This window comes from Pempheris klunzingeri, chromosome 8 (genome assembly GCF_042242105.1).
Source record: "Pempheris klunzingeri isolate RE-2024b chromosome 8, fPemKlu1.hap1, whole genome shotgun sequence".
NCBI lineage: Eukaryota > Metazoa > Chordata > Actinopteri > Acropomatiformes > Pempheridae > Pempheris > Pempheris klunzingeri.
The window spans coordinates 21,211,321-21,239,215 of NC_092019.1; the positions used below are offsets into that span (position 1 = coordinate 21,211,321).

General features: G+C 42.2%; 1 protein-coding gene across 2 annotated transcripts in view; it reads right to left on the reverse strand.

Moving 5' to 3' along the window:
- LOC139205369 (mannosyl-oligosaccharide 1,2-alpha-mannosidase IA) overlaps positions 1 to 27,895 on the reverse strand; it is a 168,571-nt gene that overhangs the window by 16,489 nt on the left and 124,187 nt on the right. For both annotated transcript variants that reach the window (XM_070835561.1, XM_070835560.1), the window contains exon 5: positions 1,897 to 1,991. In XM_070835561.1, the coding sequence (XP_070691662.1) occupies positions 1,897 to 1,991 (95 nt within the window). The remainder of the gene's footprint in view (positions 1 to 1,896; positions 1,992 to 27,895) is intronic.

Below are 27,895 nucleotides of genomic sequence, written 5' to 3' on the forward strand. Positions count from 1 at the left end.
TTGTATGTTATTTGGATTATTTGTAAGGGACTGTGTATGATGTTAAAAGTAAATGTTGCCACAGTGTACACTGTTTATTTACTCCCACACACTGAAAAGGTTTCTCCCACCCAGTGCTGGTATATTGGAAGAAGAAGCTGGATGCTAAAAGTGTCACTTGTTACAAAAAACTAAACAAATACTTTCATAATTGATTAAGCAGCTGATTATTATCTTGATAAAATATTTGATTTTTTTTGTCCAAGTGACTTGTTTTGTTTAACCAACAGTTCAAAACCTAAATTCTGAAAATATTCAGTTTATTTTCTCACAAGACAAATAACACCAGGAAATCCTCATAATTAAGAAGCAGGAACCAAAGAAGGTCTAACGTTATTGATGAAGAAATCACTTCAGGTATTAATTTATGTCAGTCAACTAATTGCTTATCCAAGTAATCATTTTAGTGAAACATTTGTAACGTTTTCATGCACTGTACCACAGTTAGCTTAGAGCTTAACTGCATCTGTCGATGTTTGCTGGATCAGACCACTAAATACAGACAAAAGAACTCCTAAATAATAAACAACAGTATATTATAGCATATAAGAAAATGCATCCCACACACTGTTAGAGGTTGTGCAGCAGGACTGAACTCCTCCATGTACAGACTGCTGACTGCCTGTTTACGTCTGACTGCATATGTTCTCTTTTAAAGTGAGTGTCTGTCTGTGTGTGTGTGTGTGTGTGTGTGTGTGTGTGCATAGTGTGGATACGCTTGTTTGTGTGTCTGCACGTCACAGCATACACCCCACATGACCACACTATGGGCAGCCTGGTTCCTCCTGACCATCTGTATCACAGGCTCATGTTGGTGATGTTGCAGGAATTAACTGTAGAATAAGGTAATTAAATCTGCCAGCAGCTGTCCAGCTTGGCTGGTGGGTTAATTGGAAGCAGGTGGATGACAGAGGTGCCAGGAAGTATCTTATAAAATAAGATTAGGAAGTGAGAGGAAGAGGAGAGTATACCAAAATGTTAAAAGCAGACCTTAAGTAGTTAGATTTGGGCTAAATAACTTCAAATAATCAGTAACAACGTAGTACAGCTATCAGGCTTCATTCGTATAAAATTGTGAAATCAAAATAAAAAAGGTGTGCTTGTTATTCCAACACCTGCTTGAAAAGGGTCAAGCCCAAATCCAAACACACAGAGAACTTGAAATTCAGGGTGAAATTGCTCTGGAAATGGAAATGGCTTGAGGTTGTGTTGCGTGACCGAGGCATTACCAAGACTGTGTCAATAAAGATTTTAGATTAGAAAGGTAATGGTTTGGAACAGATTAAAAATGATCACAACTCATTAAAGGACATGCAAATATTATTCCCATGATCTTCTGAAGTGTTTGCGAACAGTTCTTATCCAAGTGTCACCCTGACTGTAAAACTCAGCCTGCAGCTGCTCCCATTGTCGATAAACAGAGACTGGGGGCCTGTTTGTTTGGACTGTTTTCTTTTTATAAATTCACTTTTATCAGCATCTCATTTCTGCTGATTCACGCAGAACCGAATATTGTTACAATATAAATCACAGATTTTGATCGACCCTCTCGTCTCTGGTTTCCGTAGAAAATGTGAACGTTTATTTTTCATGTGCTAAGCAGCATGTGCCCGTGGCATCGCAACAAACGGAAGCTGAAATTCAGTGTTGTAACCTAACTGTGGATTAGAGGAGGGTTCAATACATTATTAGCATATTTCCTATTTGTTGACGACTCGCATGTCGGCTCACACCCTCTGCCGCTGGTTGCCAAGATGAACAAACTGCATAACGGCTGATTAATGCAAGTCAGCGTGATAACCGTCTTTTATCGGGGATGGAGGGCAGTTGGAGGTGAAGGCTGGTGCTGAGACTCACCTCCCCAGGTTGATGACCCCTCGAGGGATTCCTGTTGGCGTGTTGAAGGCAGGTAGCAGCTTCTCTCCCAGCTCCAATGCTTTACTCTTGAACAACTGGAAAGAAAAGAAGCAGCAGCAAGGTGAGGAGACAGACAATAATAAATATACACCATGTGTGCCTTTAGTTAATAAGTAAAACTAACATCATTAGAAATATATACTGTATTTTACAAACTCAGAGGACTGCCTGTCATCTGATCATCTGATCATCTGATCACTGTCACAGGCGAGGAATCACAGGCCTGCAAACATTTACCCTCTGAAGCTAATTATATGAAACATAAGGTCCACTTTAACAGAACTCCGGCAGGATTAAAAGCAATCTCATTGATGTAATCTACAAAAGTAAAAACCACACTTCCTCCCCATTTCCACCAGACAGACTCTCTGAGGTCAAAGCTGAGGCAAAGTTAATGTATCATCTTACGAGCTGGCTTATCGGCCACCAAATCTCCATTAGCCAGTGGGAACAATGTTTTAAAAAAAAAAAAAAAAAACGACTAGAGAGCAGTAAGATATTGAAATCCTGACAAAGAGAGAGACGTCTGAGGAGACGAAAGGGGTTGAGGTAGGTGAGCAGAGGCAAGAGGAAATGGTGAGATTCAAACAAGAGACAGAAAGCCTTGGAGACGAGAGAGAGTAGAGGAAGTGATTGAGAAGAGACAGACATGGTGCATTGAGGCAAACTGAGTCTAGACAAAGATGAAGCTCAATCTGATAGGGAGTTTGTGAGCAGGGCAGTGATGTGGAGCAATGACTCAGCAGAAATATTGAGGAAGAGGAAGAGGAAATGGGGAACACAAATTACTGCCAGACAGGCAGAAACCACTGGCCTTCACTATTAGGACTGTCATCACTGTATGAGTGGTCTACGTAGTCTGAACAATAATGACTTGCTTTCTGCCAAGCACTATATTTACTGTTAGAATACATTCGTAGTGATGTGACTCCCTTTTTTTTTGTCATTTTGCACCTCAGCACATCTGGCGTATGCACACACCTCACAAACCCTACATATGTACATTACGTACATTGGCTACTCACAAGTTTAGTGCACACGCAGTGGCTGCAGTGTCCTCTAAAAACCTACCCACAAGCCTTTGTGTGAAATGTTATTTGAGTTCAGAGCCTCCTGCCCCCCACCCTGTGGGATCTTTCCAGCTCTACTGTGTAAACAAACTATCTCACACAGTCGGGAACAAGGGTTGCAAAACAGTCAGAAAGTAAATAAATGATTATATAGATCAATGAATGAATGAACAACCACACTAGCTATTGAACTGCCAACTCCAATTTCCCAAAATTGTACGTGCCTGCCTTTTTTCATTTTCTTAAAGGGAGGGCAGTGTTTCATGCTGGCTGGTGGATAAGATATTCTTACAGATGCTGTCAGAAGATGTTTTCTGCTGCACGTTGAATGTTGGACCAACAAATAAGGCATCACATTGGACAAGATCCTTCATTACATTCAAACTGTTGCACTTAAAGCAGTTAGTACTTGACTGACTAAATAAGCAGCAGCGTAGTTTGGAAAAAACATGTTCAGTTATTTATCAGACTGTGTCTGAAATCACTCTCCATTTACTGCAGTATACAGAGCATTACATTCATTGTCCGCTACTTTATTTGACTGTTATTTGAGCTGGAAATGTATCCACACCCAAAGCTGAATTTCAAGAGGACGAACAAAAATAGTGCGTGGTTGTACTGAAATTCAGGAATTTGATATGTATACAGTATTACTTTTAGAAATGTGGTAAAAAGGAACTATGAGGTTTTTGTGTGTCTATCTGAAGCTCCCAGTACTGTGGCTACACGACTGTCTGTCAAAACATAATGTGGTGGGACCAGAGGGGCGTTACACACTCACTCAATACAGACCAGTCTCGGCAAAGTGCACGTGTGTGTGTGTGTGTGTGTGTGTGTGTGCTACACTCCCCCCTCCAGTCCCCCAGCTCTCTGTTTTATCAAAGAGAGCACTAATGACCCTCCGTCCGGTCCCGTCTCTCCTCATCGGCCTTTTCTAACACCACTGCTGCTCAAGTAAACAAGATGCCCACAGACACACACACACACACACACATATTCAAAGCAGACACACACACACAAACTTGCTTTCAGTTGTGCGTTGTGCTTGCATCATTTTCAATTTCACTTCAGAAACTTCACACGATCTTGCACATCTGAATGAAACGGTCAGTAACTACATGTACACACACACACACCTTCATTCCTTGTCTAATATGCGACACCTAAACACGCAGTCACATCAGCTAACAGACAGGCAAGACGCAGCGGCAGCTGCTTATATTGGAGTCATTTATTCTTGTTTGCTTGTTTATAGATTACCTGATTAATTACAGTAAAACCCCTTTGGCTGGCGTCTGCTCTGTGATTTACTGTACTCAGCACACAAGCTAAATTAAGGGCCGTGCTCATAAATCTGTCTTCACTGACACACTGCTGGTCTCTTGTGCCACAGTGAGAGCCTCCTCCAGCATGTGAGCTTCATTACCGAAGTGCTACTGTAATTACACTTTGTGTGTTTGCACCGCCTACACATCCATCCAATAATGCAAAGCTAACAACAAGGCTGGTTATGTTCACAGTGTTTTTAGTTTTTAAAGAATGGTGGAACTCAAAGAAGGCCAATATTGATCCGATGTGACAGCAGACAGGTCGCTTTCTTCCCTTTCCGCTGGAATTCTCTGTAGGATGGCGGAGACAAGGCTGGACACAAATGGCTTTTCTATCAGCTCTTAACCGCTGAAGACGTGCATCAGGCATGCAGTCATCCCTCCCACAGCAAACATCGTCAGAGCGCAGCGGAGAGACACTTTGAGCAACATTTCTAGGTCTGCCTCTTCTGTTTACCACTAAAACCTCTCCGTCCTCACCTCAGGGAACTCAAGAAAATGGGCCTATGCAGTCTTCCATACCAGCTATTGTGTATGTGTTTTTATCTCTCCATTCATCCCACCGTCTGCGTGAAAGGTTGTAAAAGACTTGTGACAACTGGGAAACATTTTTTTTTTGCGTATTTTGATGAGCAAGTTGCCTCTCAGAATTAAATGATAAGAAAAGACTAAAACCAAAAAAGTGTCGGTCCATCTCCACAGTTAAATAAACTTTCCTGTCTTTTCTGTTTCTCCCAGCCTCAAGTCCACTGGTTCCTACTGAGCATGAAATCTTAAAATCGAAGTAACAAATATATTTTTCAGCAGTTGAATAACTTCCTAAATCAGCTCTGACCACTGTGGTTTTTAAGCGTCACTACGGGTGCCATGGTGTCAAACTTTCATGCTATAAATTATTGTGGCACAGTTAAGGCCTCAAACTTTAATGATATAACTCCATGGCTTGGATTTATCAAACCTAACAGTCACCATGAGGCTTTTACAGAGACCAACTCTGTTAAGACATCACACACTTAATGGTCATTAAAGGTTCAGGACAGCTGACTTGGGGTTACTGGTAAAAATGTGGCGTTAATTCAAGTTGTCAGTGGTGCTGTTACCATTAGGATGTTTCATCAAAGTGTACATTAAAACTGGTTACTGACACACCTCATTTAGAGGCGTGAAACTGCATTTATTGGGAACTAGCTGCAGATTTGTGCTCTAGTGAGTATTTACAGCAGCAGGATGGTGTATGTGTTTTTATTTGTTTTTAGAACACAGCATGGAGGAATAACATATATGAGGCTTTGGCCGCACTGGCAATACTTAATTAACATTTAATTAACTAACACTTAATTAATTCATTGTTGGTTTTGATCTTTTCATTGCATTTGCCGACTGAAAGAAAAATATTTACTATCAGCAGTCGTATCCTTAAAGATGAATCACGGCATCATAATCATACAAATGTTTTCTATGTGACTCCTCTTCATAATTCTTGTCTTGACAACCAGCGTACAAGTTTGTCTCATCTGTTTTTCCATTCGTCTCGTTTTCAGGTCTGATTAGACAGGTGATGGACACGGTGAATATATAATATGGCTATAAAATGACTAACTGTGCGTGTGTTTGCTGATGTGTTTCAGCAGTCAGCAGAGAGCTTCATCAGCTGCACAAATCTCTCACTCACAGCGTCACTAATGGTGATGTGCGCTTTTAATGCGAGAACAAAGCCATGCTTCTTTCACACCTGCCATCACCTCCTCTTTATTCACCTTACTGAGACGTGGGAGACAAAGCCGGCAGAAAACCTGAAAATGGCTGGTAAGCAGCAGTGTCATGGAAACCATATCTGCAATTTGAAGGCAATTTTCATCTCAGCTTTAGAGGACTGCTTGTGGTTTCCTTGATTCTGCCCTTTAGTTCTGAGACCAAATTGCATGCAGAGTGCATGCATAATGTTGTCTTGTTACAAGTCCGGCAGAGAAACCGGTGTTTTCATGTAACCGGTCGTCTCTGTGAGAAGAGATTTTTTGAAGTCACTTCAGGTTCCCGGGCTCCAAAAATAACGACCAAATCTAAAAACTCTGTGGGCGACATTTTGAGGGTCTTCTGATGTCGCCTGGCTGAGAAAAAAGGAGTTTTCTTTAGACCAGATAAATAATTCCTATTTGGCAGCTTATGAACATAGATCTGCAAACTAACCTCTCCTGCTTCTGTCACTATCTCACACAAACATGCAAGTCCACAGTAATCTTCTCATCATCTTCTCCCTCAGTCCTGACTGCCGGAGAGCAGCTTTTACTCTTGATCAAAAATGAATCTATGAAGCAGCTAAAAGGCAGCAGAGTCTATCAGTGCTGTCTTTGTCCACAAAGTAATGCCTAACACGAGCTGCAATACTGGCACGTCACTCATAAACCCATAGAAAGCTTGTGACGACAGCGATCATGTGTGGATAAGTTATTTATCATTATTATTATTAGTCATTGATATTTGTGCAACCACTCCGTGGGCAGAGATCACATTTGCGTTTGTCTTTTTTATGCTGCATTGTTTAATCGTAGGGGTGCCGAATAATCTGCCAAATATTTTTTGCGTTTGTTCTATAAAATGTCAGAAAGTAGTGAAAAATGTCAATCACAGCTTCCTGAGGCCTGAGGTGACGTCTTTAAATGTCATGTTTTGTCCAACCAACAGTCTAGTTTAGGAATGTTCACAAATCAATTTCAGTTACAGTCAAAGATAAAATACTAATTCAAGTCAAAGCTGAAACCTTTTTAGGATTTTAAAAAGTGAATTGACGTTATTCTGTTTCATTTCCCTGTATTTTCTAGCTGCCCCTCTTCCTCTAAAAATAAGTCCTAAAACCCTTAAACAAGTCAACAGATAAAGGCACAATGAGTCATTCACCAGCACATCAGGCAAAGTTTATAGTAAGAGTGCAGTTTGAACAGCAGTCTTAATGTGACCTTGGTGCTTCCTCTTTGAGTTTGAGTCTATCAGAAGTCACCAGTTTCCACACCTCTGGTGATGTCCACAGTGTGTGAAGAATTAATGCTGCTCGAGTGACGGGAAGATTCCACATTGGTGGCTTTCATCAAAGATTCGATCAATTATAGAATCAAGAAATTATACAAACTCTCCATTTGCAAACTTTTTGTTTCATCACTGCTGAAGTTGTACACCTGTTGGGGTATGTCTACAGTCTGCTCTGTGTGGGTGTGGGATTTTTTTGTGCATCATTATTTCTACAAAACATTATCGCAATGATTGGAGTTAAAAATGCGCGCCCACACCCACGAGCACACACATTCATAGTAAAACAAGGTTCAGTGGCTGCTGCTGGCTGAAAGATATCTGAGGTTTAATTCAGCTGAAGTCCTAATAAGATGCTGAATTGCTCAGTGCGAGGTGACTGGAACAAAAAGTCGATTCTTTATAAGCAGCAGCTGCACCTGGTTTGTTTCGTTTTTCTCCCGGCGGCATTGATCATTATTAGGATCCTTTTCTTTTCTCCGTATCTTCAAGGGCCCGGTGGTGGAACATGGGGAATATTCACAAAGAGTTCAGGCATCTCAGACACTGGGTGTCGCCCTCACTGATTGAAAGGAATATTACAAGTCTCGGCTTCAATCGTCTTCCCCAATATTTCTACCCTTTCAGCTGGATCTGACAAGACTGACAGGAGGAGACCTCTTCTTGCACATTGATTTCGTTCTTCATTTCACAAGCCGCTGGTGCCAGCTGACTGTGAGGCAGAGGAGTCCGGGGGTCTCAGCCACAGTCTCTCCACTGAGGTTCAACAAGTCTGAATCATAGTGCGGTCGACACACGGCCTTTGAGCAAAGTTTACCCCGCTTTAAATATTCAGCTACAGATGGTGGCTGCACCTGAGCAGCATTAGTGGTGTGTAAAGCGTATATTAAATATTCAAGGTTAACAAGGGCGAGATAGTATATTGTGCTGTAGGTTCTCTGCTAACCATTAGTGTTGCTAAAGGGAGTCTACTGATAATTGCTTATTATAATAACCTACATGTTACACCATCCATTATTTTCTGTTCTATGTGATTCCACAAAGTTGTAATTCTGTGCCTACAACACAAATTCTGAGGTCTCAATCAGCAAAGCCGGCAGAGTGACACATGCGTTGAACACTGTGGGCTAACTTGCATCACGCAGTCCCACATGAGCCACTCAGCCCTAGTGTCGGAAATGAAAAGTAATCTGCATAATTTATGCAGCCTAGCATCGCCTAAGAGCGAGCAGGCGAACATGCTAAAGCAGAGCCAATAAATTACACATGAGGACTTCTCAGAAAACAAACGTAGAGGTAAAATGGATGTACCCACCAAAGCCCAACTGGGAAAACAAACAAGTGGCGGCTGCTCAATCAAGGCCCCGCTGGAAAAGAGCAGCTCTAAATTAGTCCACATTACAGCTATATTGTTAGGCAATGTTCATCTGCTTAAATGTTCCTCTTTCAAGTACATGAGAGCTGCCCACCTTCTTCCTACCCCCCCCTTTGACCCACTAAACCGGGCTTATAAGAATCGTTTCACAGTTTGCTGACTGCTGCTACTGTATAATACAGCAGGCACAGTTGCAGTTATTTCTCTTAATTCAATGATGCAATTACTTTGCATATATTCACTCTGCCTTGAGCGTGAGCTCTTGAGGTTACCCAGCGCCTAATTACTAACTGTGAAAGCACACCATTATATCTGCTCTGTGTGTGTGTGTGTGTGTGTGTGTGTGTGTGTGTGTGTGTGTGTGTGTGTGTGTGTGTGTGTGTGTGTGTGTGTGTGTGTGTGTGTGTGTGTGTGTGTGTGTGTGTGTGTGTGTGTGTGTGTGTGTGTGTGAATGCTAGGAAATGAGAAAAAACGTGTCCTGCTGCACAGGATTATGGATGTTTGTAAAGATGTGGTTGATTGACAGTTGCAAACTGGTCATTATTGAGATGTTTCAACTTCAATGTAATCTTTCCATATTACAGGGTAGCCACCAAGTGGCACTGTACGCTTCAGTTTTTCTTTGGGAAATCAGACAGCGCTGTTCTTCATGTGAAGCTGATTGTTGTGTGCAATGTTATTGCAATAACAGGCCTGCATGAAATGAAAGAGGGGGGAAATCCAGAGGGAGGAGTTAATCCCACCCATGGTCCACTGTTAACAAAAATACATAGAGACTCCTGGAAATCCTGCTGGATTTGCAGAGCCATCTCTGAGCTACCTGTCACAACAAATCAGTGTGAGCCATTGTCTTCACACCTTGAGAGATAATAATGTTGGCACACTGGACCTCATCAGCTACCCCTGTGCCACACACTCTCAAAGCTCCACACAGGGAAAATAAGAGATCTCCTGTCACATAGCAACACTCTTATACCTGTTTACGCATTGATGGATGTCGCACAGGATCAGCCCTCCCCATAGCAACAGACCAGACCGACCCAGTGACCCATCAATAATTTAACCTACAATTTTCCTGGTGCCACAGCCTCCCGTCATTATTGGGGAGGAAGAACAGGAAGAAGTGGGAGCTTATGGGATGCAGAAAGGAGCAGTGGTTGGAGAGGATGTCAGGTCCACTGCTCATTAGGGCTTTGACAGAGTCTCCCTGGCCTGGTGTAGGAGGACAACAGGCACATCCTGGCCCCTTCAGCCAGGCAGAAGACCTAATAGTTACCTTCCTGTGTGGGCACTGGCAGACAATAGTCCCAGAGAAAGTGCAGGAAATCTGAGAGTTCTTGTTAAAGTCTAAGAGAGAGAGAAACTGTCTGAGACTGTCTGTCAGTAACATGCAAATGGCTGAGACATCTCAAGACCGTGTGGGTGACGGATTAAAGTTTCCACACTTGCTTTTTTATATCCTGTCAGCAACTAGCAATCAGCAACAAAATCTAAAACTTTAAAGCCCTGCACTGTTCATCATACTCCTCAGTACAGAGGTACTGCACCAGCAGTGCATTAAAAGCAAGGTTGTCCTCGGGGAGGTGCTAGAGGGCAGGTCACGTGGTCATAAAAATCCAAATGATTAACCTGCATGAGAACATGACCGTACGCAGGAGGTTTCAAGGATCTGCCCATTAGATTTACCGTAATATCTTCTGTGCAAAACTGATATCATAGCCTGAAAGTGACACAAAAGAAGCTTTTATGGCTTCTGTTACAATTAATTTGCCTGATAGATGTAACAACTGGGCATTTTTATCTCATGTTATAGCTACAGGGAATGTGAAGTGTACATGAAGTGTACATTCAGGTACATGAAGAGTCAACTCTTGGGAGTCTTGGAACGTGTACAGGGAATTTCATTCAATCTAAGGAGCACAGCACATCCCCAACATCCCAGTCTGAGCCCAGTTTGGGATCTTCGGTTCATGTCATATGCTTCCTGTCTGCCTCTCTAATATCATCTATCCAATAAAGGCAAACACACCAGGTAATAAACCAAAGTAAGACAAATTAACACTTTGACCTGATGATGATGCTACATGAACAAAGGGGATCAAAGTAATTACAGTTCATCCCCTGGAAAAATTAAAGTCCAATCCAATCAAGTTGATGTTGAGAGTTTTCACTGAATGACTGAAAAACTGGACCTGCTATAGGAAAAGTCAAGGGGTCACCATAGTCATTAGGATTTGTGTTCTGGGAGCCTTGAACATAAACTAGATCACATGACAATTCAACCAATACTTGTGGAGCTATTTCAGTCTGGACCAAAGTGGTGGGCCAAACGACAGCCTGACAAAGCTATCCCTTGAGCTTTTTAAGATTAAGGTGTAAGATATGTTGCTCTGGACCAAGGACAGGCCATCCAACATAATCCTTCTCAGGCTGCTTATAGCAGAGGAAGAATCAGAAGAGTCCCTGCTATTTTATTTACTTTGGTACCAATGGTTGCCAAAGCGCAAGCAAAAGAAACAAAGAAAAAACGGGAGAAAACAAATGTCTTTGAATTTATCTTTTGTTTAATACTGTACAAAAAGGTTCACGCCTCCTCTCTATCTCTGAATGCTGGAAAGTAAACACACAGCAAAAACCTGTTGTTCATTCTCCAAAAGAGATAAACATAATCTGCGAGAAAAGAGCCCGCGGATTGCACAGGAGTGGTAATGAGATTGGATGAACACAATGCGATGAGGGGGTGAGGAGGATAAAGTGTCAAAGATAAAGCAGTCACAGCCTCGGCGGGGGAGGGATGGGGGTGGTGGTGGGTGGGTGTAGGATGGAGGTGGTTCGTGTTTTTATGGTTGACTCGGATGAGAGGAGGCAAGGCAAGATGAGGACAATCAGATTTGGGTTATCTGTGTGGTCTCGCTTGTATCTGCGGTTCAGTTGGCGATACCAGCTAGTTTGTGGAGTGAAGAGAGGGAGAGAGGAGGGAGGCTTCTTTAAAAGCTCCTGATGGCAGAGCCGGGCTTCAAAGCATCGCCTGCTTCATCAAAGACTCGACTCAGTGAAGGATATGGCCACTGTGATGCCACGCATGTGGGGGAGTGGCTGTAAGTGACACTGTTTGTGCGTATGTGTGTGTGTGGAAGTGAGACAGGCAGATGTTTGCTTGAGAACGTGTAACCTGTAAATTAAAAACGACACATAGCATGCTTTCTGGGATTAATGTTAATAGCATGAATCCTTCATTGATGCTTCTGCAGGAGGTTAGCGACTGACCGTGGTGGTGGTGAGGGGTACAGCGGCATAAGCAGAGAGCACTCGGGAGCAGTCTTTGGACTAAAGTTGCTTCCCTGAGTGACAAAAACTCCATGAAACTCATCCTCCTCAAAAAGAAGAAATAAACCTACATAATCACCAAGCCTCTATAGAGTCTGTGAAGAAAAGGCAATTCAGCTTCACACAGTGCACACGCTGCGTGGCGTAGATAACTGCCATTGAGACCCACAAAATTTCACTGCTCTTCCTAGAAAACTGAAACGCCACTCCAAAAACTGGATTTCACAAGTTCTTCAAAAAGGATGAGAGCGAAGGCAGCTTCTCACTTGTTATAATGATTGAACATTTCATCAGCAAGTCTTCATGTTGTACATTTAAAAAAAAAAAAGAACACGCTTTGATACGAGGTCAACTGGATTCTTCTCCATAAAAAACCGGGATGTGGTGAGGAGGTAAAGGCATTACCTGAGTGAAAACTATTTGAGAGGGTAATAGCTATAATTATATTGTCCCTTTGTCAATGCATGTTTTATCTGTTTCACACACTGCTAAATCTGAGAGCGTGGGAGTCGCAACTAAAGGTGTTACAGTGCTGCAGAGCTCATCTGGAAATGCAGATTTAGGCACTGCCTGCACTCTTGCAGACAAGGCAGGGACACGAAGGGGTCACATAAAGCTTCAATATCAGGCAATTACATCGTTAATCTAATAAGAAAACTTAGGTGCTTTCAATAAAAACAAATGCCATTGCAAAGGAGACGTTTTGTCCGTCCTCTAGTAAATCTGCTGCAATCTTTTTCACCTTTTAAGAACAGGTTGTCTGGTCAACACAGTGGTTTACTGAGTGCGGGGACCTTCGTTCTGCTACAGGGCCTGTGGTCGAGCGCACACAAGTGCCCTTGACGGAGACGCTGGACCTCCTGTAGCTGTTGTGCAACTGATCTCTGAGTGAAATGACAAATTCCCTGCAGGCAACAGTGCAGAAATGCCAATAAAGAAAGGAAAAATGCAGTGAATTCAGATTGTAGATAGGCAGTCACACAACACACTATGTAAACCCTAAAAATGCATCAACCGTACACATGCCTTGGGGCTTTAGTCTGCTTCTGTTAAACGGCACTATAGAGGCATTGCTGATGATTTTGCCTGTGATCTAAAATGTTAGTTGTTGTAGCCTATATCAAATCATCCCCTTAGGATGTGAGGCACATGGTTTGATATTCCTCTTGATCTTCCACAAGCGTTATTGCTGTAACCTCTTGATTCTTTCTGCACCAACCTCCATCCATTAGGCAATCATCCTCTCTTTGTCTACCTCAGGAATCTACTTAGATGGCAATGCCTTCTCCTCTCTGATTGGCCAGGCAGGCTTCCTGTTGCAGCGTGCACGCTGTTGCCATGGTTTTGGCTGCGCTGCGCTGCAGTGTTTGCTAGCTCCATCTGTCTTGGGTGTCAGCTGGGTGGAAAATGCTGTGATTCCACTCATTTTCTCACCAGGGGGTGGCATCCATCCTGCTGCCACTCCTCTGTCTCTGCGCTGGCACACATGAACACAATTCCTGCCTCAAGTTCAGACACACAGCTCGACAGTAAAGAGGATTCTTTTGGTGGGGGCTGGACATGCCTCATCAATTTGAAAGCAAAATAATGTCAGGAAAGCTGAACAGATTTGCTTGATTCCTGCCAAAAGACCCAGGTGCCGGATTCAAGCACTGGGAGAGAGAAAAACAAATGAATACAGTAGAGCTCTTCTAAGCCCAAAAAGACTGGAGGTCACTCATATCAGCAAAATGTTAAACCAGCTTACATTTCTTATTAATTCTAATAATCAAATTAGTATGCCAAGCTGCTGCATATATTCAGGTCTTGGTTTATCCACACGAAAATTCACAATATATTCCCATCACTGCATATTGTCTACAGTATTTTCATTTGTAAAATTGAAAGGTCTGAATATGTGTTATTGAAGCTTGAGTATATCAGAAAATACCAGGGGCAACATGGGCAGTCCTGGTAACAATGTTGCAGTATTGACTGTGTACCCACTGAGGCAATGCCGGAGCAGAGCCATGCTTGAGGGCATCTGACTTGTAGCTTTTCCACCTGAGATTAGCACCTATAAAACTGTGGTCACTGGCCCTCAGCCATTTCTCCTGCAATATGCCAATAAGGTTCAGTCCAGTTTGTCCTCAGGGTGTTGTTGATTTTGTGCTAATTTAACTTGTGTTGCATGGGAATTCACATTTTGGACATACCAAGAAAAATGGGCATGACTATTAGAGCAGTAGTCAGACCATTAACTAGAAAAGGAAACTATACTCCACCAGCTGAAAAAAAAAGACAGCTAGAGGCATGAGCAACAACATAAATAAACATGAATCATTCTGACACCCTTCTTTGCAAGAGGAGTGCTTGGAGTTTTGACCTATCACAAGAACTGGAATATCTCTGGGCTGAAGACACTGGGCTGTGTGTTCTTACAAGATGGTGAGTAATGGTGTCTGATATTCCCCAGACCCCTCCATGTGCGAGGCCCAGGGTCATCTGAGGGATCCTTGTCTTGCCAGAAATGTCACAGCTCATAGATATTGCATGGGCCTTGGCCTTTTGATGCTAATTAAATGTTACTGCTCACCAGGCGCTAAGATACAGAGGAAGTGAAGGAGAAGAGGAGGAAAATGTAAAGACAAATGTTTGCAGGAACGGAATGAACTAGATGTATAAACGATGGTACCCACAAAAAAACTATGCGCACACCGTTTCCCACACATGATCCAGTTTTTATAAAAGAAGAACATGTTGAGAACATGTGAACCCCACACCTACTTGAGCACATGTACACTTCAGACCTTTGAAGGCCAGGTGCAGGTGTCACGATTAGGTGGAAAACAATTTATTGAGGTAGTTTGACAGATTTTTTTTTTTGTGTGATAACTGTGTCATTGTTTTTTCACTTTATCTTCTAATGCCAAGTACTTTGTAAACTATGTTTTGATAACGGCTCTATAAACTAAATCACTGATCGGATTTCTGTGGTTTAATATGATGTTTGATATATCACTGCTAACGTTGGTTTTGAGGTTCATGCGATTAAATAATGATGCGGGTGCAGATTACCACAAGCCTGCGTAATGTGTGTTGGAGAACCTTGTCGATGGACGATCAGTAATATTACACATAATCTTCACCATTCTTTTAATTGACAGGTGGTTAACAATGAATTTAAAGTACTAATGTGCAACCTATAGCCCAAGTGACACTGGATGTTTGAGACCGATACAGATATTGACATTTGTTCATCAAATCTGATATATCTGCCCATAACAATGATAGTAATAGTTACATAAACACATAACATAAAAAGCCAATTCTTACGTGAATTGCTTAAACTAAAGCTAAATGAATCACCTCAAACCTATCTTTGTTACTCGATACCTGAGATCATCTGATTTATTGGCCTAGTTCTGATGCAAACAGTTTCTTAACGCTGCGTCTACACGCATCCACCTACAAGCGACCAGATCCATGATGACTAAGACTAATGAAACTGAACGACAACTTTGTGAAATCCGATGTAAAGAATGTGGATGCATATTTCTGCCTTTGTTCTGTGCCTTCTAACTGTGTAAATACTTTCTTGATTATGAAACTAATTGTGAAAGTACAAATAGTTTTAGTTGTGATTCTACTCAGCTTTATGCATCAGGTCCCAGGTTTTAAAAGAAAGAGGAGGAGAAGAAAGAACATAGAGACAAGAGGGATTGGTGGCTCCACAAAACAAATGCAACGCTGCCAAACTGTCCACAAAGCCAGATTTGAGGGTGAAGCACTAAATCAATATCCTCTCAGGAACATAACATATTTTTTCAGCCTGGTCAGATAAAATATACAGCTATGCCTTTTCCTGTCTAAAGGTGAGCTGATGGGGTAAAATACATAAAAACCACAAACTCAGTGAGCTGAAGTCCTTGGGACTGGCACAGAGAGGCCACAGACTCAAAGCTAACTGACTAATGCCACCCACCAGAGCGCCACCCTTCACAGACATCCCACCGTCTGTGGGGAACATTACTGTTACTCAGCTCAGTGTAGAAATGTGCACATAAAGAGGGATTGCGATGGGGGCTGACCCTGACGAGCAACACTGAGGCAGAACACCACCAGGCGGCCATCAGCTTGCCACTCAGCTAAGAGACAGCTGCTGTTCGCATCAGGAGGTCCACAATCGATGAGCCAGTAGAACAACGCTGAGCAGCAAAAATGGTCTTACTTTAGTCCTCATAAAAGTGTGTGTGTGTGTGTGTGTGCGCTTTGGCTGGGTTGGTCACATCTGAGTACCAGTGCCATTATATGAATCAGTGGTTGGCCCTGGGTTGGGAGTCAGATGTTTAAATGTTATTTATTGATGCGCGGAAAACAATCAGCTTAATGCAGCGCTTCATTACCAATTATTTGCCTTTCTGTAGCATCAAAGTAAATCCTGAGCTGAAGAGGGTGAATGTGTATTTTAACGCTACGTGTTAAAGTGTCAGATGGAAACAGTTGATTCATGGAAAGTTGTGCTTATGTTCTTTGAAAAGACACCAAGTGACTTATCTGGACAAGGCAGCACTGCCTTGTCCAGATAAGTCACTTGGTGGACTTGTGAAAGTCACCTTCTTGTGGTTATTTCACTTATCCAAGCCAAAGTCAGCAGTAATCACCAGAGCGCTAGATGCAGAGTGGCATTTGTTAATGTCCCGGCCCAGCTGGGACACCCATGCTTTGTTGGGACAAGTCACAGGTTCTGTCACCCTGAGTAGTCCTGCTGTCCCCATCGAGGCTGAGAGAGCGGGCTGCTGGTCAGCTTGTATTAATTTCAGAGGGCTGCGGAGACTTGCTGTGTTCACAGCGGTGACAATAGCAGAGCCAAGGTGTCTCCTGGGACGACACACTGTCACTCCTGCCAAAGTAATGTCCACACAGGAGGCTTAACATTTCTTTTCTTTTCTTTCTTTTCAGCAGCACCTGGCAGTGCTACAGCTTATTTCAAACAGGAATGGCATGTGAGAAGAGATCACCTGCATTCGTAGGAGTCTGTGCGTAAGAGAGAAAGCAGGAGTGGTGGTAGTTGGCAGCTCCTGTGAGCACTGAGTTTGAGGTGGCAGATGTGTCACATTGTGAGGGCAGCTACCTGCTTGGCAGCTGCGAACCAATTCGCCACGGCTCTGTTTGTCTCTTTCCTTCTCTTTCTCTTTTTGTTTTTCCCCTTTCAGAATGGCTGATCTACTAATTTGCCATTGCCTCAAACATCCCAATTAGCAGACAGACACAGAAACAACTTAACTGCTCGCTCCCACTAAAAAAAAGTCAGAGTAGTCAGAGTATAAAAACATTGGAGATGCCATTAGATGTTTGGATTCAGTCGAGTGTGTAGAGAGGAGAAGCTGTTTTCACCTGCTGATGGCAATTAAAAGACGCCTGAGTGTCTGGTAGCAACTGCAAATGCACAGCTTCACAATTACAGCTTAATTTGGCTAAAAAGAAAGTGTTTTCTCCTTTCCTCATCATCCTAGTTTTCCTATTTAATTATCTTACTCTCTCTCGAGTTTGACAGACACACTCCGAAACTATTCGGTTTTGCCCACATATTGTTCCGTTCAGGGGTGGTTGTGAACAACTTGGTACATTTTGCATGATTTTCCCCCTCTATTCAATTGTCATTTCTCAGCAGCAGGATTAGGCTACATTTACTAATCCCCTGAGAACTATTGGAGCACTTTTAGATTCAGTCAGGCCAAAGTTAGCCAAACTGAGGTGAAAAGTAATTAGGTACATTTTTTAAGTACTGCAGTGAAGTAAAATCATCCTGAACTTTTTTCTTTTTTTTTTTTCTACTGCTGCAGCCTGCATTGTTTTGTCTTTAAAGATAAGAACAGTGAATTTGTGAGAATTCTTGAAACAAGTACATTTTGTTTGGCAAAATAATCTTTTTTCTAGGACCACTTACAAGCTAATGAAGCCTTGAAATGCATCTCGCAGTCCTCATCCGTGTATGGCGTTTGCTAGTTGTCATGGCGATATCATGGACACGAAAGCTGAGCAAACATTTGAGCTGAGGTAACTACTCCAATGTCAAGAATGAACTTTAACACACTTCGCATTTTAACAAAACACCGCAAGTACTACTAATCATTTCATAATAACCTCCTACAATGGAGAGTTTTTCTACAGTGCAAAACATTTGACCATATCATCAAATACAATACACTGTTGTGAACTGAACTAGATCTAGATTAGCTCTACATCAACCAGCTGAAACATGTTACATGCTACATGTTGATGCAAAGCTAATATTAACATACTGTGTACACTAATATTACACTCTGAAAGAGGCCACCCTGTATACTTGTACGTTTAAGTTAATTGTGGTGAAAAAACAAGTATTTTTAATTCTGACTGCAGGATTTTCATGTTATGGAGCTGCTTCTTTGACTTCAGTAAATGATCCGGATACTTCTTCCACCACTGCTGCCAGCTAACCACACCTGAGAAAGCCGTAGAACTACTGACGGGTGGGGTCAAAAGTTTGGGACTTGGAGAAGCATGAGAGAGAGCTTTGTTCCCCCCTCGGTGCAATACCTTGAGCAAATGCCAGACTCCGTGTCCGTGCTCTGCGGGCACAATGTGAGGATGGATGGTGCCAAAACACTGTTTGGCACAAAAAGAAAGCACTTCCCAGCCCCACTGCACTGGCACTCTGCCCAGTCATTGCTAGCCTTTGCCGGTTTCAGCCAGCTTCTCCACTTTGAAGCTGCGAGGACATTTTCTCCCCATGAATGTCTGACAGGCAAATCAAGACATGTTCCCCACTGAGTTACAACACAGGTTAACCTGATCAATCCAATCACAGAGCTCGTGACAAAAATCATACTAAGATGAGGTTCATTAAGGCCCAAATTAGCATGCAACTTCAAAGGGGAGCACCCTGATTGGCTCTGATTGGCTCTGATTGATATCATTATGAGAGCCGTGATTGTGCAGCCACAGCTCTTAAACATAACAAGTTGGCTGTGAAAAGTAAAAATCTTTTTTTCTCAGGAAGAGAAAAGAAGCCTTGACCTGGTTTGGAGCTGAGTGGAGGTCGCCATGTGTTCAATTCTTGGCTGTAATGAAATGTCGTGCTAGCCGGAATTGGCCCCATCTTGGCCTCCAAAAACAGTTTGGATGATGGAAGAGGAATTGGCGGCAAATGAGCTCAAGGGGAGCAGAAACAGTGGTGGAATTGGTGGTGGAGAATTGACGTGTTCTGGATTCACTTTGAGGCAATGATGTGGAGGAAGCAGGCGGAGACGGGCAGAACAGCGGTGATGTTTCCTGTTGGCTCTTGGGATGTAATTACAGGTTAATGAAAAGATCATGTCTGACGTGACGCTCATACATTTTGCTTTTCATTTTGAGCATGGCTTCTGATCATTGACCAGCGCACATGCAAACGAACAGACACTGTACGAGCAGATCACAGGAAGGACGTGAGGATACCACAGGGAGACGATTAATTTGGCGGCTCATAAGACGAATGCAGGGATAAAAATCTGTTACAAAAAGTATAGTTATTTTTCTGACTTTTAGTGACAATGTAGACTACGTTCCTTATAAACTAGTCTTACTAGACGTAAATAGTGCAAAATTCTTGATTAGAGCTGAAATGATAGTTGATAAACAGAAATTTAAGTGGCACCAACCTTGATGTTCAATTATTCTCCAAGTCATCTTTCAAGCTAAAATAACAAAAAGCTTCTCAAATGTGAATATTTGCCGATTGCCTTTGTGTTCAATGATGGTAAATATACTTTGGTCCTGGACTGTTGGTTGGACAAAACCACAATTTTGATCGTCACTGTGCATTCTGAGATACTGAGATGGCCATTTTCACTATTTTCTTAGATTTTTTATACACCAATCGTTTAATCTGGAGAATAATCATCTGAGTAATCAATTGTGAAAATAATCATTACCTGCAGCCCTATTCCTGACAACCCTGCACACTGATGACCAGTTATACTCACTTTAACAAAAGCGTTTTCAGCTGGAGGTCATGATATTATCATATATTGTTATATTACATTCTAAACATATGTAGTGTGCAGGGTTCTTGGGTATTCTGAGCATAGTGTGTAACATCCACTTGTGGTAAGTAAGTAAACTTTTTATTAACTTAACTTCTGAAATGAAGCAAAGTCTACTTGAAAGCCCTTGAAACACTGTAGGTCCACAAATTGCGATATTTTCAATGAAAATTGTTTTGTTACTTAATTTGAATAAGTTTTTTCATTCAGAAGCAAAAGCTAAAAAAATAAAATAAAAACAATAAGCATATAACTTTATGCAGCTTTGCATTCCTATTAATCACCTCACAGGATCAAAATATGTTGTGGTTCTCTACTTCTACCCATCAAGGTAACCAAGTTGCCTTGGAGGGAACGAGAACTACTGTTGTGGATCATTTTGGTCCAAATCACAGTGAGATTCTGCTGACTGGATCCAACTATCTACAGTGAACTATGCCCACAGACGTCTTCTTTTAAAGAAGCTGCCAAATTTCAAGGGAATAAAAGCAAACAAAGCATGACATCAAAGAGCTTGAAGAATCTGATCTTGAATGTGGGTACAGAGATGAAGCGGATCCATTCTCGTTTGGTTGGTTTGATGCTTTTTGAAATGTCACGATGTGGGAGAGAGAAGAGAAAGTGAAGTGGCCGCTGGCAGAGAGCTGCCCCAGGTAGACACATTCAGTGGCTGCCATCTTCTTTTATGTGATGTGACGACATCAAAACAAATATGCTCCGTCTCTCGGCTTCCAGATTCCTTAATCTCGAAGGAGACTCTGCCTTCAGGTTGCCATGGATACAGGTAGACCATGGGCTTTACCAAGTGAGAGAGAAAGGAGGAGGAGTGACCTCCGTTTTTTACTACTTAGATTCTCAGGTAAAGACAAGTGCAAAACTTTTTGGAAGAGCAGTGCCAATTATGATAATTGGTGGGAGAAATCATGCTTTTTTTGCTGTAATTATGAAAATGTAGACAATTGCCACACTTACTGTACTAAAATTCCTTTTGCTACAGCCGCACAAACAAACTACAATTACGGCTGTGAAGCAGAGAAATCACAGAAATGTGGCTATTCCTCCGACTGCTCCGCACTGTATCTCAAACTGAAAAACTAAACTCTCAGATGTTTGCTGTGGAATGAAGCAGGTTGTTCACTGATTGAAACTGTCAGCATTAAACCAAGTTAAGCGGCTGACCCAGCTTCATCCGTGTCAAACATTTCTTCCTATTGAGTGAGTTCTTCATTTCCATCTTAGTGGAAACATTTGACTGACACCTGCCATGTCGAGTTGCAGACTCATGTCAGAGTTCACCACAGTATTCATCACAGCGTGTGTGTGTGTGTGTGTGTGTGTTGAAGATGCAGAGACAGTTGAAAGATGCACAAATTTTGTGTTTGGGTAAACAACTAAGCCTGTTTGTAGGTTAATTAATGGAAAAGTTGATCCACAGAAAGTGAATTTACAATTATGAAAGTCATTATCTCAGATCACAAGACATGTGCCTGCTGTCTGTCCCCAACACATCAATGAGACAGTTGAGATGGGGTGTGCATATATGTATGTGTGTGCATATGTGTATGTGTGTGTGTGTGTGTGTGTGTGTGTGTGTGTGAGGGGCATGCAGAAAATGGGCAAAATGGGAGTATCTTATGACAGCATGCAACGGCTGAGTGGCCATGAATAGCAGCCCGTCTGTCTGCCCCTAATGGAGAGATACATCAGCCCCTCTCGCTGTGTTAATCAGACCCACACCAGCTGGAAACCAAAGCCATGTACAGTCTGCCCAGAAGGAAAAGGCAGATAGCTCTGGTTATAGTTTAGATTTTATCGATTCCTATTCTGCTTATCAATTTTGATTCTCATTCATTCTTGGCTCCAATCTGCTGCAGATCCAATCAAATCATCGGAGGAAGAAAAGAAGAAAATATTTGTTTGAAGGCAAACACTGCTTTTATTTTCAGCAGGTTTGGGTCGCCATAAACAGTCACAGATGGGGAGATCTAGTGTTTCACTTTAAATGTCGAGACATTTAACAGGAAGCTAACTAACTTCTTATTCCAGCGAACTTCTTCTCTTTCTGCTCCGAGCTATTATGAACAGCAAACACTTCATGTTGCCGTTTTACAACCGAAGCTTGTCACCAGCAAACTATAGTGCAGACAGAATGTGAAGCAAATTTTTGCATCATTCTCCATTTTGTTTAAGATGTTTTCATCCAGCACGGACGAGTCTTTCCCTGTCGACGATTCACTTTGCGTTCTGCCTCAGCACACTTCATTTGTGTAGCGGCTAGAGCTTCCTACAGCTTTAGTCACTGACATTAATGACTATAAAGTCCTTAGTGAGTAAAAATAGGGCTACATCTCTAAAATTTTGCAGGGAGGAAAGGTAAAAGAAGAACCAGCTAATTAAAAGAAGAGGTACGTTTCCTTACAACATGCTGGCTCTCACAGTGTTACAATTCTAGGTAGATAAAATGAGAGAGAAGTAATAATGCACAGTGCACTGAAGAGGCTTGGAAGTAAAGGTGAGACACAAATAATTTCTCCCCACATTTAAAGTCTTTGTATGGGCTTGTGTGTGTGTGTGTGTGTGTGTGTGAGAGACGGCTTTTGAGTATTGTTGTATTCAACTTATATATAGACAGGCTGGTGTGCACATAACCCTTCCTAAATCTGAGCCCTCACACATTGAGGTTACATTCTTCACCATGTTTGTACCCACTAAGTGTGACATCTACCACCTGGATACTGTCACCTGGTGATAAAATACTTTCCTGCAAAGATGGCAGTTGTCCTACTTTTCAGAAAAGACCAGTTCTGGGCTTTCAGCAGAGTTAATAAGTGATCTACACACCTCTCCGCTTGGGAACAGGCCCAGAACTGCTGGCTTAAGCCGGCATGCATATTAACCAATATATCAAACTCTTTTTCACCTCCGACTGTCAGAATGCACTATAATCCTATTTCTTACCTACTCAGAGTGATGGGTTCACCAGCCCAGAACCACCGTGAGAGCATGAATACAAAATCCTTTCTGTAAAGTCAGCATTCATCTTCACTTGTACATTACTGCGGACAGAAGGAGGCAAAATATAGTCTGGACTAGTGCTCTGCTTTACCAGGGGAATACCATTAAAAATGCTCATCTACAAGGTTTCTAAGTCCCAGTTGGAGAAGGCAGGTAATGCTGGGAGGCTCCCAGAGGTGAAATATCTAATAACTAATGACCCATGTGGGGAAATTAAGACAGCTGCAAGGCAAATAATGAAGTGGGACTCTGCAAAGGAAAATGAGAAAAGGACAAATGAGGGCTACATAAACATTAAATGAGTAATTTACACATGAGAACTCACTAAATACTGACACGGGGGAGTATGATGAATGTTTGCATTAGTGCATCAAGAGGGTATGCAAATAGCAGAACTCACAAGAAAAGCATTTTAAGCATGATGAGTCATGTGAAATAAAAGTAAAATAAAAAGAAATTGTAACAAATGAGTGGATGGAAACAATAACAGCAACACTAGTACTAGTAGTACTAGTAATGAAATCCAATGTGACGGCCCTGCAGTATATAATTACTGAGCATCGTTTCACTTAAGATTGTGTCACACAGGTGCTGATTCAACTTTTGAGTCTGCGGGTTGGGTTATGTAACGTCTGGCATTAAGGTGCCCCTCCTGTTCAAAACACATAATTATACCCATTCATCTCCTGTGTGGACAGAAACACCATACATACCTTACATTAGGGGAATGAATTGATATAGTGGGTCTATAAAATGTCAGAAAAAAATTCTCTCAGTTCCCAGAGTTTTATATTCAGTTAACTATCTCATAATTCAAAGAAAAGTAGAAAGGCTTCATACCTGAGAAGTTGGAATCGCTCATTGTTGCAAAAAACAAAAAAACATTTGGTACATTCATAAATTGCTGTTTATTGAATATGATCTATTAATTGTTTTAGATCTAGCTTAAATATACTGCAATACAACATGACAACACAATGTGAATATTATTATAATGTGAATATAGTACGGCTTACATGTATGTCGTTTTTTTAATCTTGTTCATGCATGCTGTTGGACCGGCATGTGTAACGCCATGATCTGTAGCCTGTGTGAGTGTGCAAGTGTGAATGTGAGGCTCCAAATTGTTTTAAAAGAACATGTGTACTGTACACTAGTCTTTCCCTGGAATTATAAAGCACCATGTGACCACACAGATATTGTGTTTCTTGCACGACTAGGCAGGCAGACTGTAAGACCCAGACCGTGGGTAGTGACTGAAAGGCGAATTGGCTTTCAAAAGCCCAGCACTGACTGTGCAAAGGCACAGTTGTAAAACCCTCTGGATTGATTTTTCCAGTGTTTGTTTTCCCGAGGGAGAGCTTTTTTGCAACCATCAAAGTGTGATCTGTGCTCACTATAACTAAATGTGCTCCCTGACTTCAATCAGACAACCTGCAGTGGCGATACCAACTGTAGGGCAGTAATACAGGCTGATCATGAGCTCTGGGGCACAAACTGCATGTCTACAGCAGCAGTGGGCCATCAGTCAACTGATGGCCGTGCTCGGCCTTGCTGCACCAATTGCACCACGGGATTGAGAGTATTAAAAACATTTCATGCAGAGAATCAAATCAAGACATTGGAATTCACAGTAGGAATCATAATTTCAACTGCCAATCACCTGAGAGCAATCAATCATGGAAAATCACAGTGGAAAAGTCGATTCTTAATCTCATCCCTTCATCCGGACGGACTGCAGATAAAAAGAGTTGGAGAGGAACAATATTTAATTCACACACTGGAAAGAGGATTATAATTCATAGTCAGAGTGCAGATGGAAGCTATCTTTGAAAAAGCCCCGGAGAGTTTCCGTGAGGATGGTTCTGCCTCATGCAGCCACGAGGGACCATGAGCTCAGATTCAAGAGATTCAAGAACAAAAGTGGTCATTGTAAAAACTGAAGGGGAGCAAAACACTGAAAGATGACACAAATCTGCCCTGCTTGGTTCATCAGACATGGTGTTTTGATTAGCGGTGCGCTGTATATGATCTTCAATTGCCTCCAAGCCTGCAGAGGCACAGACAAGAGTAAGACATCGAGAAAAAGAACTCTTGTCACCCAAACACTAAGACGGATGAACTCCCCTCGCCGAAGGCGTGCTGCAAGCCTCTCCCACAGGCCCGAGGGGACACTCTGTTTGCGTCCCCTCTTTCCTCAGACGCACAATGAAGTGAAGCGTAACTACCTCAGGTGGAATTTGTGAGCTGACTCCTTTATCCCAAGGCAAGCTTACTTTGTGTGCAGCTCAGAATCGCACCATTCCTGGAGAATACAAAGGAAAGGGAAGAAAGAGAAACCATGCATTCAGCCGGCAGGGAAGTGGAGTAATGCTACAACCAAGATAAAGAAGATCGAGCTGCGGAGAGAAAAGGGACAGAAATGAGATAAAGCGGGAAAACAATAAGGAGGTGAAAATGGAGTTTGGGCAAAGATAACTTAATGTAGCAAGTCATGACCATAACTTTGAAACAAACTCAATATAATTTTTTTTTTACACAAGACAGAATGTCATCATTGCATCTCTGAGGAGGCGCGTGTGGACACGTCCTTTTGATTGACAGCTGAAGGACATCTCTGCAGCAGCGAGACTGGGCTCCATTACCCTCACAGCAAGGAAAAGGGCACGCACTGCAGCCACAATGATACATTGATGTCAGGAAGGGGCTATTTGTTGGCGAGGAAGAGTGAGGAGCAGTCGCCTCGGCTCTGACGACCGTTCATCCTCACCAATCATCAGCTCTGAGGGGAGTGCTTCCAGATCTCTGCTCGCATGACTGCTAAGAGGCCCGGCCCATTAGCTGGTTGTGTTACACTAAATGTGAAGAAACAGATCAATTACCGTCTGAAATGAGAATAATGTGTGTTTTAACGCGTGTGTGTGAGTCTCTTATTATGTACCCTTGTGTGTGTTAATGTGTGCATTGTGGCTGGTGGTTTTCTGTTCCACAAACAAACCTGCAGTCATCTGTGGTGAAGACGTTAAGCTGATAATTTACCTGTGCTGTTACACAGATGTGGAGGTTGCTCCAGGGAACAAGTGAGGATGATAAATAATTTAATTTCCCCAGGCTACCAATGGGGAGATTTCGTTCATTATTTATCATCTAATTGATTAATGCAAGTAGACGCTCTAACCTGTCCCACAATTAATGTGCTGCTTTTTATGTGCTTAATTAATGGCCACCGCAGCTTCATGAAAAACACACTCAATTAGATCTGGAATTGAAAAGCCGTGGCAGTCTGTGCTGTATCGTTGTGCTGTGAGGACGGCGCAGAGACATTAATCAGCCAAAATGGAATTCAATAAGACAGACTTAGCCTTCTAGACCAAATTGCACTATTTTTCATATTGTTGTCATGCTGCCTCTGTGGCAACACTGCGGCTCAAGTTTTCCTCTTGACCCAAAATTCACTTTGAATCAACTTAGCTGTCAACAGTCTTGGCTGTTTGTTCTGAGGCAGCGACCGCCCTGCCTCCTCTCTGTGACACTGTGTTGATGTTTCTGGAGTGTGGGACATCATATTCGATGTGCTGCACCTTCCATATTTACTGAGTTACTGTTTTGTGCACAGGCAAGACATGCACACACACGTGCTCACAAAATAGTACAAACTCACACTGGGATACACGTTTATCTAAGCTCATTTTTTAGAAAGGCTGCCACCCAAACCAATTCCACGGGGTCTTGTTTTGAATAAATAGCGGGCATGGCCAACACTGTCTGAATTCAAAATACCCTCTCGGCGACATGAGCCATTGTGTGTGTTCAGGCTTTAAAAAAAGAAATGCAATCAATTCAGTTTGGTATGTTTCTCTATTTCCTCTCGGCTTCAAATAAACAATAAGCAAAACTCTGGCAAAACTTTAATTCATTGTCAGTTTGGCTGTGGGCTCTCTTCATATCCTGACTTCACATTTGATATAATAGCGGCTTCTCCACAATTCATCAGCTGAATTAAAATACATGAACAGACAAGTTGGAAAGTATCAAAGGAAACGAAGTAGCAGTAGCAGTCGGAAGTAGTGCAACACATTCAGATGCTTCAAATCCACTATTACTATATAAACTTTGGTTGCCAGTGTGGGATTTTATTTTGTTATTCTTTCTTTATCTTATAGTGAGTGCAAACATGATCTGTATGCGTCACTATGTCATTGAACCTCTCCAGTGACTAATCAGCCACCACTGCCAACACACACACACACACACACACACCCACAGATACACTGTTTCCAGGAAGGCATTGATTACAGCCAAAGCCACCAGGATCGATACTTCCACCGTTAAAAGCCAGCACGTTGACCTCTTATATAATGCTGGATGGTGTACTGAGGCAATAATGGGGCCTCTTTAACTAAATCTTTTACTCTGAGGGCTGAAAAACATCCAAAAGCAATCATTGCCTTAGGTGAAAGAGTAAAACTAAGTAAGCTAAAAACTCTTTTTACACTACAATTCTTTGTGTCTGCTGTCAATCAAAAGTGTATACTGGACTTTGTTGAATGACTTCAGTTCAACCACAGAGGCATCAAAAGGTTCTCTCCTTTAATTGCTGATGGACAGAGAGGAGCACTGGAGCTTACAAATAAGGCCTAGTGGCTGTGAGCTCCCAAAGTCTGAATGAAAGGGCCTGGATGCCACAAGGCTGACATCATTAAGAACAGCCTAATGATCCCCTGGATTTGATTTGTTTGGCCTTGTCATGTCCTT